The sequence below is a fragment of the Dunckerocampus dactyliophorus genome, chromosome 11 (genome assembly GCF_027744805.1).
Source record: "Dunckerocampus dactyliophorus isolate RoL2022-P2 chromosome 11, RoL_Ddac_1.1, whole genome shotgun sequence".
Taxonomy (NCBI): domain Eukaryota; kingdom Metazoa; phylum Chordata; class Actinopteri; order Syngnathiformes; family Syngnathidae; genus Dunckerocampus; species Dunckerocampus dactyliophorus.
In genome coordinates this window covers 16,912,777-16,925,646 of record NC_072829.1, presented here as the reverse complement: position 1 = coordinate 16,925,646, position 12,870 = coordinate 16,912,777, and the positions used below count along the sequence as shown (strand labels likewise).

Below are 12,870 nucleotides of genomic sequence, written 5' to 3'. Positions count from 1 at the left end.
ATGAGGCTTTTCCGTCACGATTACGAAAGATGATGAGTTGTACTCGTTTCATGTTCGTACTCGGCCAAAATGAATTATAACGAGTATCCGGCTTATCCCTAGTATACACACAGTATATATACCACACACAGAGCACAAAGTAGTACCGAAAAATCATACGTAATAGACACTGTGTATGGTTTTTCGGCACTACTTTGTGCTCTATAGCTGATGTGAATTACTACCTGCGTGTAGTTTTGATGCAGAATATAAAATAAGAACGTTAAAGTTATCGATCGAAATAATCATCGTCAAATTCATGTATTTTAAACGATATCCCTTTAACTGAAAATCAATTAAATCTTTTCCAAAAATAACATAAATCAAGGCACAAGAAAACACAAATGTATTCTGATATCAAATATGTAATACATGAATGATCTACTCAGAGATGGGCGGAGTTGCCAACAAAACAACTGCACTCATTGAAGAGTATTGTTACTTTACGACAATTTTACTCAAGAAAAAGATGCGATGTAACACATATCGGTATTGGTATCAGTTGATATCGGAATCGGAAATTGAGAGTTGGACAATATCGTCATATCGGCAAAAGAACCAATATGGGACATCCCTAAAAGCAATACTATTTCATCATGTTAAACAAAGAATCAGTGAGTCTCATTTAAAATGACAGCAACATGAGTGGAGAGAACGTGGCTGTGACTAAACTCTCCGTGCAGCGCCCATGTTTGGTATTCCCGGGGGCAAAGCTACCTGCACGCACCTGGTGGGGCTCGAGCAGTCAACCCCGCAGCGAAAGATGCATCACAAATCCACGACATTTACCATATTTGGACAATTTCCTCACATGAAAAAACCCCACAATAGAACACACGAAAAGTACGCTCTCGTGCTGTGACGACAGCATGCTTTTCCATGAAGCTCACACACGCACTCAGCAAAGTTTGTTTGCTGTCGTGGGCGGAGCCTGGCGGCGAAGACTGCTCCTCGCCATTATCCACCAGACAGTCATAACTTCACTTCATGTCGTCGGATGTCCTCATGTCCAAAACGGACATGAGCATGAAGGGCTGGAGTCTGATATTGACTGAAATGGCGCCACCAACTGGTGTGAATGTATAACTGCTTTAACAAACTTCAACGTGGTCCGATAGGCCTGAAATATTTTCTGGCGGTTTGGGTCATCGGACAGGACATGGCCACCTTGGCACCAGCGTCGCCCCCTTCTGGTCGCGAATTATAAGTGTCATAACTCCCTTCCGCAAAGTCAAATCGGACGAAATTTTTGATGGTGTTTAAGGTCACCCTCCAATCCGTGACCGTGTGTATACATCGACTCCATGGCGCCACCAACTGGTAGAAATGCATAACTGCTGTAACTACCTTCTACATGGGCCGATCGTCCCAAATTTTTTGATGGTGGGCTGGGGGCATAAGACAGGACATGACCACATGGCCACCTTGGCATCCTTGTTGCCCTCTCCTGGTTGAAAATTCTAAATGTCATGTGTCACATGGTCAGATCCCGAATTTGAGTTCACCCTCGAGTCTGTGCCTGTGTGTATCCATCGCGTCTATAGTGCCACCAACTGGTAGAAATGTATAACTGCTGTAACTAGCTTCTACATGGGCCGATCGTCCCAAATGTTTTGATGGTGGGTTGGGGCATCAGACAGGACATGACCACATGGCCACCTTGGCACCAGTGTTGACGCCTGTCATGACTCCCTTCCACATAGTCAAATCGGGCCGAAATTTTTTATGGTGGGTTAGATCACCCTCCAGTCCTGGACTGTGTGTATACATCGACTCAGATTGCGCCCCCTGCTGGATAAATATTATGCATGTTAAAATTCTGCTCAATGTTTTTCAAACCAGGGATACTGGCGTCGAGTCCTGCGTCTGCGTCCCCACCGACTCGCATGAACCTCGAGTTGAGTGGGGGTGTGAGGGCCCGTTCTACGCTGCCTGTTGTTGTCCTGCCTGGATGTTTTGTTCAAATAGCTTAGCATACACTGCCCTACGCCGGATTGCTTTTAGCATCTTTAATGTACAAAAGGTACCAAATAATGTACGGTATCTACCCTTCAATGTTAAGGTATACAGTATGGTCCGCGGTCAAAGGAGTGTGGACTCTCCTGCTGTATGAAAAGAATCAGGATGCAAAGCAATGCCCGTCACACCTTCTCGAAAACGTTTATTAATGTGATCATTTGAACACATCAATCATTTCGCACTTCATATCCAATCAACACGTCCAACACTTTGCTAGAAATGTCTCACCGAGTCTGTTAACTGATTTGTATTTTGCTGATGCGGACTGACAACTCGAGTCACTCATGAGCCATCCTATGTGTGCACATTTTTAAGAATAATCTTTTACACTCACTGGATAATACTTTTTTTTTTTAAATTAACCCTTTGGACCCCAGGGTAGTTTTTAGCATTTTTACGTACTTTGCTTGTCTTTACGTCTCATCTTAAAAACTTTATCTTGCCTTGGTCGGTTTCCTTTTTTCAACAGATGTTGAAAAGATGCATGTTTGGCTGTACTGTTATTTTTTTCATTTTGACATTGTGTATTAACTAGGGAGGATAATGCATTTGTGCCGAGTACGAACATGAAACGAGTACAGCTCGTCATCATCCAGAATTGTGACGGAAAATCCTCATTATGTATTCACTCTTCACACTCACACACAGCGGCCGCCTCTCCCTAGACCATGACCAGACTAGTGAATTTCAGTGAAATAAGATTCTTTGTTTATAAATTGAATACTTTTGTAGTTAGAGAGTTGAGTTAGAGAGAGAGTTCCTGAACTAAAACAACATTAAGGGCGGTCTCAATTTTGCCAGAAAACATCTTGATGATCCCCCCCAAGACCTTTGAGAAATTTTTCTGTGGTTTGACGATACAAAAGTTGAACTTTTTGGAAGGTGTGTGTCCCATTACATCTGGCATAAAAGTAACGCCGCATTCCAGAAAAAGAACATCATAGCAACAGTAAAATATGGTGGTGGTAGTGTGATGGTCTGGGGCTGTTTTGCCGTTTCAGGACCTGGAAGACTTGCTGTGATAAATGGAGCCATGAATTCTGCTGTCTGTTAAAAAATCCTGAAGGAGAATGTCCGGCCATCTGTTCGTGACCTCAAGCTGAAACCAACTTGGGTTCTGCAGCAGGACAATGATACAAAACACACCAGCAAGTCCACCTCTGAATGGCTGAAGAAAAACAAAATGAAGACTTTGGAGTGGCCTAGTCAAAGTCCTGACCTGAATCCTATTGAGATGCTGTGGCATGACCTGAAAAAGGCGACTCATGCTGGAAAACCTTCCAATGTGGCTGAATTACAACAATTCTGCAAAGATAAGTTCCTCCACAGCGATGTAAGAGACTCATTGCAAGTTATCGCAAATATTTGACTGCAGTTGTTGCTGCTAAGGGTGGCCCAACCAGTTGTTACGTTTAGGGGCAACCACTTTTTCACATTGGGCCATGTAGGTTTTGTTATTTTTCTCCCTTTATAATAACAAGTTTCTTTTAAAAACTGCATTTTGTATTCAGCTGTGTTGTCACTGACTAATATTTACATTTGTTTGATGATCTGAAACGTTTAAGTGGGATAAACATGTAAAAAAATGAGAAATCAGGAAGGGGGCAAACACTTTTTCACACCACTGTATGAGACATAAATAAGGCATAATATAGACTCATACACACACACACACATGCGTTACCTGGTCCGCTTATTATAAGCGAATTTGGGCTTGTTTTTTGTAATGTTACTTGCAAATTCCCAAGTTCTCTGTTGTTTTGAGACTCGAGTTTCACTGACTCACAGGTGCTTGCGAACTTGTTATGTACGTTCGCGTGTCTGCGTATGCACTCTGTGATGGATGACTCGTGTGAATCAAGTACCCAATTCACTTCCGGGAGTGACTCATAAGAACTCAAGTCCGTAAAAGGAACAGCCTTTCCCATCACTCCTGTTTTTAAGAAATCCACCAACAGAAACTTTGCTATTCTCTTTTTTTTTTAGCCGATTTTTCACTGAAGCTTCTTTTCACCTCATTGTCTATACTTTAATAGCACCCCTCACCGCTACAAAACTGATGACAAACATTAATCTGCCTTTAAGAGACCTGCTCCAGAATCAACGTCTTCTACCCCTCTTGTTTTTTGCCATGATATTTTTTTGTATTTTATTTTTCTTTCTTTTGTGTCCCAGATCCAAATGCATTAAGAAGGTAGGTCAGCTCACTGGTAACCAAATTACAAGATGGTGCTGCTCATCTGATTTTACTGATCCTCCTGAGAGCTGGGCATGCAAGAAAAGAACGCCAAGAATAAAGCCATTTTAATTTGCACCTTCTGCTTGCAAAGCTCAGTGGCTTTACCAATCATTGTTTGTAATTGCAATACTGAATGCATGTTGAAATGTGCCACGGTATTACTCTATGTCAACGTTGTGACTTATGTAGAGCCGTTTGTATAAACATCCCCCATGTACGTAAGTAACTCCTAAGATATGCTGAACATCACACAAAATCTGGAAGTGATTTAAACCTGCATAGAATCCATCCATCCATTTTCTATGCCGCTTGTCCTCTGCAGAGAACCATCCAGCATATTTTCAGATTTGTTTGTATTTGTACTTTATTTATCCCACAGCGGGGAAATTTCACTTGTTATGCTAATATGATACTCAAACACTCTTGTGTTTGCCCCCTTCCTGATTTCTTATTTTTATTACGTTTGTCACACTTAAATGCTTCAGATCATCAAAGAAATTGAATTATTAGTGACAACACAACTGAACAGGAAATGCAGTTTTTAAATGAAACTTTTTATTATTAAGGGAGAAAAAAACAAAACAAACCTACATGGCCCTGTGTGAAAAAGTGATTGCCCCTTAAAAGTAACTGGTTGGGTCACCCTTAGCAGCAACAACTGCAATCAAGCGTTTACGATAACTTGCAATGAGTCTCTTAGAGCGCTGTGGAGGAATTTTGGCCCACTCATCTTTGCAGAATTGTTGTAATTCAGCCACATTAGAGAGTTTTCCAACATGAACCACCTCTTTAAGGTCATGCCACAGCATCTCAATAGGATTCAGGTCAGGACTTTGACTAGGCCACTCCAAAGTAGGTTTGGATTTTTTTTTCCTCCCTTAATAATAAAAAGGTTTCATTTAAAAACTGCATTCACTTATGTTGTCATTGACTGATATTTAAATTTGTTTATGGAGGTTCTAAGTAGAGCTTCAAAATACAAAAACAAGAAATGGCAGAGGGCAAAAACCATTTTTGACATTTTGAGTAAGCGATGCATTGCAAACAAGCATTCAAATGGAAAAAGGCTGTTGATCAGCTGATCAAAGTTTAAGACCACAGCCTTTAAAAGCTAAAATCTTGACAAAATTGCAGATGCAATGTCATTTTCTGTCAGGTATTCACTGTCATGAGCTCTCGATGGCAAAGGCAAAAAAAACTCTCTCTCTTTGAACACGGTCGGATTGCTGAGCTGTATAAGCAAGGCCTCTTGCAGCGCGCCATTGCTGCTGAGGTTGGACCCAGTAAGACAGTCATTCGAAACTTCTTCAAAGATCTTTAGGGTTATGGAACAAAAATGTCAAGTGGTAGACCCAAAAAAATGTTACCAGTCCTGAGCCGCAGGATCGTAATAGCTGTCTGTCAAGACACGGGACGATCCTCGACCCAAGTGAAGGTTGTTACTGGTGTTGAGTGCAGCCCAACAACCATCAGACGGCTGCTGACAAGAGTTTTAACAACAAAAAACGTCTTCAAAGGCCTAATCGCCTTCAATGCCACAAAATCATCCGTTTGGAATTTGCATGAGAGCACCAAACATGAAAGGTGGAAGAAAGTTTTATTTTATTCAAAAAAATTTAACCTTGATGGTCCTGATGGTTTTCAACATTACTGGCATGACACGTAGATCGCACCTGAGATGTTTTCCACATGGCACAGCGGAGGGGGCGCCATCATGACCTGGGGTGCTTTTTCCTTCAATGGAACAATGGAGCTTCTGGTTGTGCATGGGCGTCAAACTGCAAGCTGGCTATGTGGATATTTTGCTGGGGGCATCCCTCAAGACAAAAGGACTACTTCCATAGGACCATCCTGCGTGTCTCCCTGACCTAAATCCAATGGAGAACATTTGGGGATGGATGGCAAGGGAAGTTTACAAAAATGAACATCAGTTCTAGACAGTGGATGCCCTCAGTGAAGCCATCTTCACCACCCGGAGCAGCATTCCCACTAGCCTCCTGGGAACACTGAACACTGGCATCAAGCATGCCAAAACCCATTTCTCAGGTGAGTAACAAACCTTTGATCATAGCTAAAGCAGTAGAATCATTACAATCATGTGAACTATCCAATCACTGAAGAAAGGTAATGATAGCAATGAAAAGAATGGCTATATATAATTGAATATAATGATACAAAAGTGTTTTAAAAACGTTTTATATTCTACTACAATCATTCTCTGGGGTTCAAATGTTGCATTTGTAACTATTGGAATAACAAATTATTCGAAAACAATTTTGCAACTTAATTACTGCTCTGTATTAAATAGAAAATACAAATGATAACAAAGCCCTCTGCTAGGGTATTTTAAATCCTTGTCTCCTAAAGTGACAGAGTAAGCAGCTATCAGGCCCAAAAGCAGATTTAGTGTGAAAAGACCAAAATGTCCTGAGAAAATTGAGAAAAGTTTGCTGGGAGTCATGAGAAGTATTTTTGTTTTTCTAAATTTATACTACACTTTACACTACTACACTAAATTTATACACACTTACACAGTAGAGACCAAGACCAGGCACGAAGCAGCCGTGCTAAGCTTTTTTTCCACACACACACACACACACACACACACACACACACACACACACACACACACACACACACACACACACACAAACACCCACACCCCATTTTCTGTAATGCAATTACAGTATGTGGCAAACGTTACCAGAAAGGTGACCTGTCATAGTGCTAATGTGATTAGCAGTGTATGAATCATAATGAGAGTGTGACAGAGACAGAGTGCCAGAGAGGAAAGGGGCAGCCATGTCACGCTGGCAACGAAAACAAGGCAGCAGGTAAACACTAACGGAATTGTCATTAGATCAATGTGATCATGGTCGGAGATGCGGCTCGGGATGATAAATATTGATCGGATAAAACCACAGAGGCGCATTTACGGGCTGACACGAGACGGACGCTGTGTTTTACATTACACAATTAAAACCCACTAAATGCTCCTAAAACCTCAGCCTAAATGTAGTGGGTACTCATTTCAATGAATAATTGAATATTGGTGGTAAAATATATCATATCACTTGTATGGGGTGTTCTATCATTTCAGAAAGCTATTTACCGAATGGCCAAAAACGTAACTGAAACACCCCCACACCAAAAAATACAAATAAAAACTTCTTGCTAGCTTTACGTTTTGGATCAACATCTGCAATAAAAGTGATTGTTGCAGTTACATGGTACCTTAGTTAACATCATTAATCCATTCCAGAAGGTCTGACTCAAACCAAAACAGACTCTAACCAAAGCAAATTTTCCCATAGAAAAAACCCATAAATCCAATGAATCTGTTCCAGACACCCAAAAATGTTAACAAAAACCACATTTTATGGACAGAGTTTTACATGCAAAAAATGATGTCAAATAATTACAAATGAATGGACAACTAAACATTTAACTCTCAAAAACTTTGAACTTGTTTTATTGGAACCCCTCCAAAAAAAAAAAACACCAAGTAACAAAATAAACACATCTGCTGTAACCACAATTTGCAAAAATATAAAAAAAAATATCAAAGTTAATATCAACGTTCGAAAAGCAATAAACGTGTATCTTGCCGTTTAATATAGAAAATGAAAAAACAAAAAACAACCGTAGTTGGCAGTGACGTCGCGGAAGTGCGCCAGCGAGGATGCCTTATGTCTGGTGACCTGTGATATAATTGACTGCGGGTGCCGCGAACACGCTACAGTAAGTTGGAATGCTTATGTTTTCTTGTTGGAAGCAGAAATGAGTGTTATGGATGTAAAATGAGAAAAACAGTGTCACCCTTGATGCACCGCTGGGTTGACAGACTGTTACGCGGGACGCTGTGTATGCATGCATGTGTGCAGCCCAGCCGATGACTGAGCCTCGCCATCACATTTGCATACCTTCGAAATGAAGACGGTCGTCTCTTTAAGCTGTAAAATTCTTGCACCCTTGTGCAGAACCCTCCCTTTCTCCCTTTCTCGTTCGGAGAAAAGCTGTCTCGCAAGAGCAGGGCAGCCAGAAACCCGTCAGACTGTGAAATATGACATCACTACTATGAATGACAATACAGTATACCGTTCTGCCTCGCTACATCGCAGTTCGAACATCACTCCCTCACTCTATCACGGTTTTTAAACATTAATTAATAAATGATCACTATTTTGTGATTGACTACGGCCTGTTAGTCAGAAAAAATGCATATTTAAACTAATTGTACGTATATTTTTTGCCCAAATTAAGCATTTTCAAACATAAAAATGGCTAAATGAACTAAAATACAAATAGTTTAAGCAATTATTACCAAACCAACAGACTTGAACAACCGCCTTTTAGTGCAGGTTTAAACTGTCTCCCAACAGGCACAATAATAACAACATAATAATCATAAAAACACTGGTTACTGTTGCGGCCATAGCCCACAACAAGACTCAAATCTGAATCCCAGACGTCACTTCCTGTCCACCATCGATTCTTATTTTCTCTGATTATATCTACTATTTTGGGTAATAGCAACGTAAAGGCCACTATATGGGTGTTATTTCATGTCTAGATGGCTGTAATAATGTTTAAAAATGTAAAACCGGGTGTGTTGTATAGTCGGGAAATTTCGGTAAAAAAAAAAAAAACACAATATGTATAACGTTGCTTTTTTATTATATTTTTTTAAAATTATAAATATATTAAAAAAATGTATTCCAGGGTAATACTTGTATATATGTATGTACTGTATGTATGTATGTATGTATGTATACATGTATTCTAAGGGAGCTGAGTGGCGGGCAAACAGGAAGTGATGTCGCAGGTTCAGAGTTGAGTTTGGCATGGGTTACGGGCACAACATTAGGGATTATTGTGCCTGTTGTGACATAATTCAAACCTGCAATAAAAAGATAAAAATATTGAGAGACTGTACATGCACACCAACATTCTACTTACTACTACTAAAACATTGTGTTGAAGCGGTTATACCCTGGAGTAGGTGCTCCCATGTCCTCCAAGTCAGAAACAGTCCTGCACATGCAATAATATCAATATCGGTGTTACTACCAGTACAACTGTGTGCATTCTATGAAGTGTTCCTAATTTCCTTCTATCCTGTGTAGTAGGCGCTCCTGCTTCAAGAGGTGCAGCCGACAACAACGCTATTACATTTCTTATGATGACTCTTTGCAATAGTAATGATACATGGTATGTGTTGAACACAGAAAGTGAACACATTACTAATTGTGATGAAACAGAAAAGGAGTAGGATTAAATAAGATGGGCTTCTTTCTACTCCTTTTTGGACATGCTGAATTGTGAGACTGTAAACACGAGATGTACTTCAACGTAACCTTGTACGCGTGTTCCAAATAAACTGTTACCACTACCAGAAAAGGAAAACATCCCAGTGATTTTGTCTACAAGCAGAAAAAAAATGACACAAAACAAGGTGTCAATGTTTACTGCTGTGCACTGTACAAAAATATTTGTATTCATTTTTCACAAATCAATCCAGGTAGACAGTTTGACATGCACATGACATTTAAAATACATGTGCAGCATGTATTTGTCTATTGTGCTTTCACACACTGCAGAACAACATGAATAATCAACATGTTGAAGCGTTGCAAAATGTGTTCTGTGAAACAGCAGCAGAGGGGGAACACTTTATTTTTAGCGAGTTATTACTGAAGTCTTGTGCGCACCAATTGAGCTGAACTGTTTACACGATGACAAATGGCTGCCAGTGCATTTAAAAATGTCTACAAAATATGGACCACCTAGCAAAACTCAAACATTCTTCTTAGTAATAGGCCATCAGATGGAAAGTTAGGAACTTAGGAAGCAGCTTGTAAAAAATTAATTCAGTCATTAAATGAGTTGATGCCGTTAAAAGCTGATCTTGTGTGTTGCAGCAGTCTCCCAAATATTGCAGAAAAAAGGCTCTCCCTTATCTAGGTTTTATTGCATGTACACCCTCTTCAGCCATCTGTTACCTTTCCTTCCGTCATCGCCACGCCTTCCTCCTGCTCCTCTTCATTCCTGCTGTGAGGCAGAGGAGCTGCAGCTCCATCCTCTTCTCTACACTCACAGTCTGGACAAGAAAGAATCCAATGAATGTTGCGTCAATTAAAATACCAAATGAATTGATAACATGTTCCTACGTAACTTACAGGAGGCAGGCTCTTCATCTTCCTCATCATCACACTGTGGTCAGAGTCATCGTAGACGTTGTTGTCCTGGGAGGGGTCGGCTTCTAGCATGTACAGCTCTCCAGCATGGACGTCTGACACGTTCACCTTTAAAAAGAGAGAGATTGACGCTTGTTGCAAATATCAGCGACCTGAGACATATGACAGGCTTTCAGAAAGATAAAGTTCCTGTCGTTTGATTACGGAGTGGAACCTCACAACTTGAGCACACCAAAAGGTCATGCGGTTCGAGCAAAATTAAGTTGAGTTTTATGAAGCTGACACCACCCTGGAATGGATTAATTCCAATTCCGTTACGTTTCAGAAGCACGGCACCATACACAGTCATGCAAAAAATGATTAGACCACCCTTGTTTCTTCAGTGTATTGATCCATTTTAATGCCTGGTACAACTAAAAAGGTACATTTGTTTGGACAAATATAATGATAACAAATAAGAGGTTAATTTATGCTGATTGAGCTGATATCTAGCAACTTCCATGGTTTTCTTGATAATAACCAAAATCACTTAAGTTCTTACATGAATAGCTATAGCATTGTACTCTCTTATGAGCTATATTTTTGTTGTTATTGTTATATTTGTCCAAACAAAAATGTACCTTAAGTTGTATCAGGCATTAAAATGAACTAGAAACTGAAGAAACACGTTTGGTCCAATAATTTTATCCTACTATATATTTTATCCAATAATTTTATCCTACTATAAGAAGGAAATGTTTTTAGGAGGAAAACCTACTGACAGGGGCCCCAAAAAACAGGTGATTATTAAAATTTAGAATTCCTGGCGGCACCCACATTTAGAACCACCAGCAACTGGCAAAAAGAACGCGAGTACAGTAATCCCTCGTTTATAGTGGTTAATTGGTTCCAGGCCCAGCAGTGATGAGTAAATTTCCACTAAGTAGGATTCGTAGTTAGAACATAGAAAACCTGTTTATTACTTTGTAAATACGGTTTTTAACATTATTAGAGCCTTCTCGACCTGACGTAACACCCATCCCCAAATAAGCCATTTAAGACATAAACAAGACATAATATAGGCACACATGTTAGCATTGGGAGAGTTCCTTGTTGTTTTTTAACTTCCTGTTCTGTACAGTACATCCTGTGGTGGCTATTCTCTCATCAATGTAATGTAATGACCCTTAGTCTGGTGCCTGTGTGTCTCACCGGACATTACAATAACATCACCGACACCTAGTGACCAATGTAGAATACCACATATCACAACGCCTTTCAATGAGTCTTCTGAATGCCTTATATTAGTATATTACTTCATTTAGCCATGGTCGTTTAAGGTTCCACTTTGTTTGAAAAGTGAAGTCTTACCTGATATGTTTTGGGGTCGAAGCCCAGCCACAGAGTGAATCTGTAGTCCCAAGAGCGCAGAGAGTAGCCCATGATCTTTATGTCCTTGAGGTAAGGGAGGTCAGAGTCCTCCTAAGAAAAGATATCAATGCATTAAAAATGGGCATGAATCAATGTATCCAATTTGGATTTGAATTTTTTGATCATGCCAAGTTTGATTCTACTCTTTGTTGTACTGTTTTGATAATATCTTGAAGCAATGGCTGCCCAGGGAGAAATATTCAACATTTTATGAAACTACAATATTAAAAAAGATGCTGTCTGTCATGGTTGGATATTGCAATGGGGGTGCAAGTGTTCTAACATACTATATTCCGCCTTGCGTCTGTGTAGGCTCTCAGTCGTACAGGAGTTGTCCAACGAGGGAAAGGCTTCTTGAGACATCATCTGTACTTCTGTGAAGAAGGTGTCGGACGTTTCGCTCCTCATCTGAAGAGCTTCGTCAGAGAACTAACAAGTGCTGGTAGCCTAGGCCTTAAATACAGTAAGAGTGGGCGGAATTGGTGTGCCAATGCCCTCCTCCTATTGGTTCCTTACACTAAAACTGGGAGGAGTTGTGGTCTAATCCTCTCCTTCCATTAGCACCTCCGAACAAAGGGAAGTGTAGCTCCCTGTAGTCGGGTATGAACGACTCTGATACTGGCTCGTTAGCATCTATTGTTCTGGCTCGGCCCTGGCTCCACCTCATTTGCAAGACTAAGAGCTGTGGGTTTTGGTCTCAGTAACCTGCTGAACACAGGGTCCAAATTAAACCTCAAACCACCATTCCGATTCAAAGATGGGTTCTGTTTGACAAAAATAGCTTCCTTTACTCCTCTTTCAAACCATCTGTTTTCTTTGGCCAAAATCTTTACCTCGCTGTCCTCAAAAGAGTGATTGGTTGCTTTAAGGTGTAGATGTACTGCTGATTGAGGCCCACCAGAATTGTCCCTGCGATGGTGATAAAGCCTTTTTTGGAGCATTTGCTTAGTTTCCCCAATGTAGTGC

The 12,870-nt window shown here is 40.4% G+C and overlaps 1 protein-coding gene across 9 annotated transcripts in view; it reads right to left on the bottom strand.

Moving 5' to 3' along the window:
- The window catches only part of ids (iduronate 2-sulfatase), a 39,147-nt gene that overhangs the window by 17,474 nt on the left and 8,803 nt on the right, over positions 1-12,870 (bottom strand). For 2 of the 9 annotated variants that reach the window (XR_008572989.1, XR_008572988.1), the window contains exons 11-14: positions 11,845-11,955; positions 10,477-10,602; positions 10,300-10,397; positions 8,221-9,331 (exon numbers count right to left, since the gene is read on the bottom strand). Coding sequence is in view for 7 of the 9 variants with exons in the window: in XM_054793064.1 (XP_054649039.1) it covers positions 10,311-10,397; positions 10,477-10,602; positions 11,845-11,955 (324 nt within the window). In the remaining 2 variants the exon portion in view is untranslated. The other 7 variants (XM_054793064.1, XM_054793065.1, XM_054793067.1 and 4 more) reach the window with 6 other exon arrangements.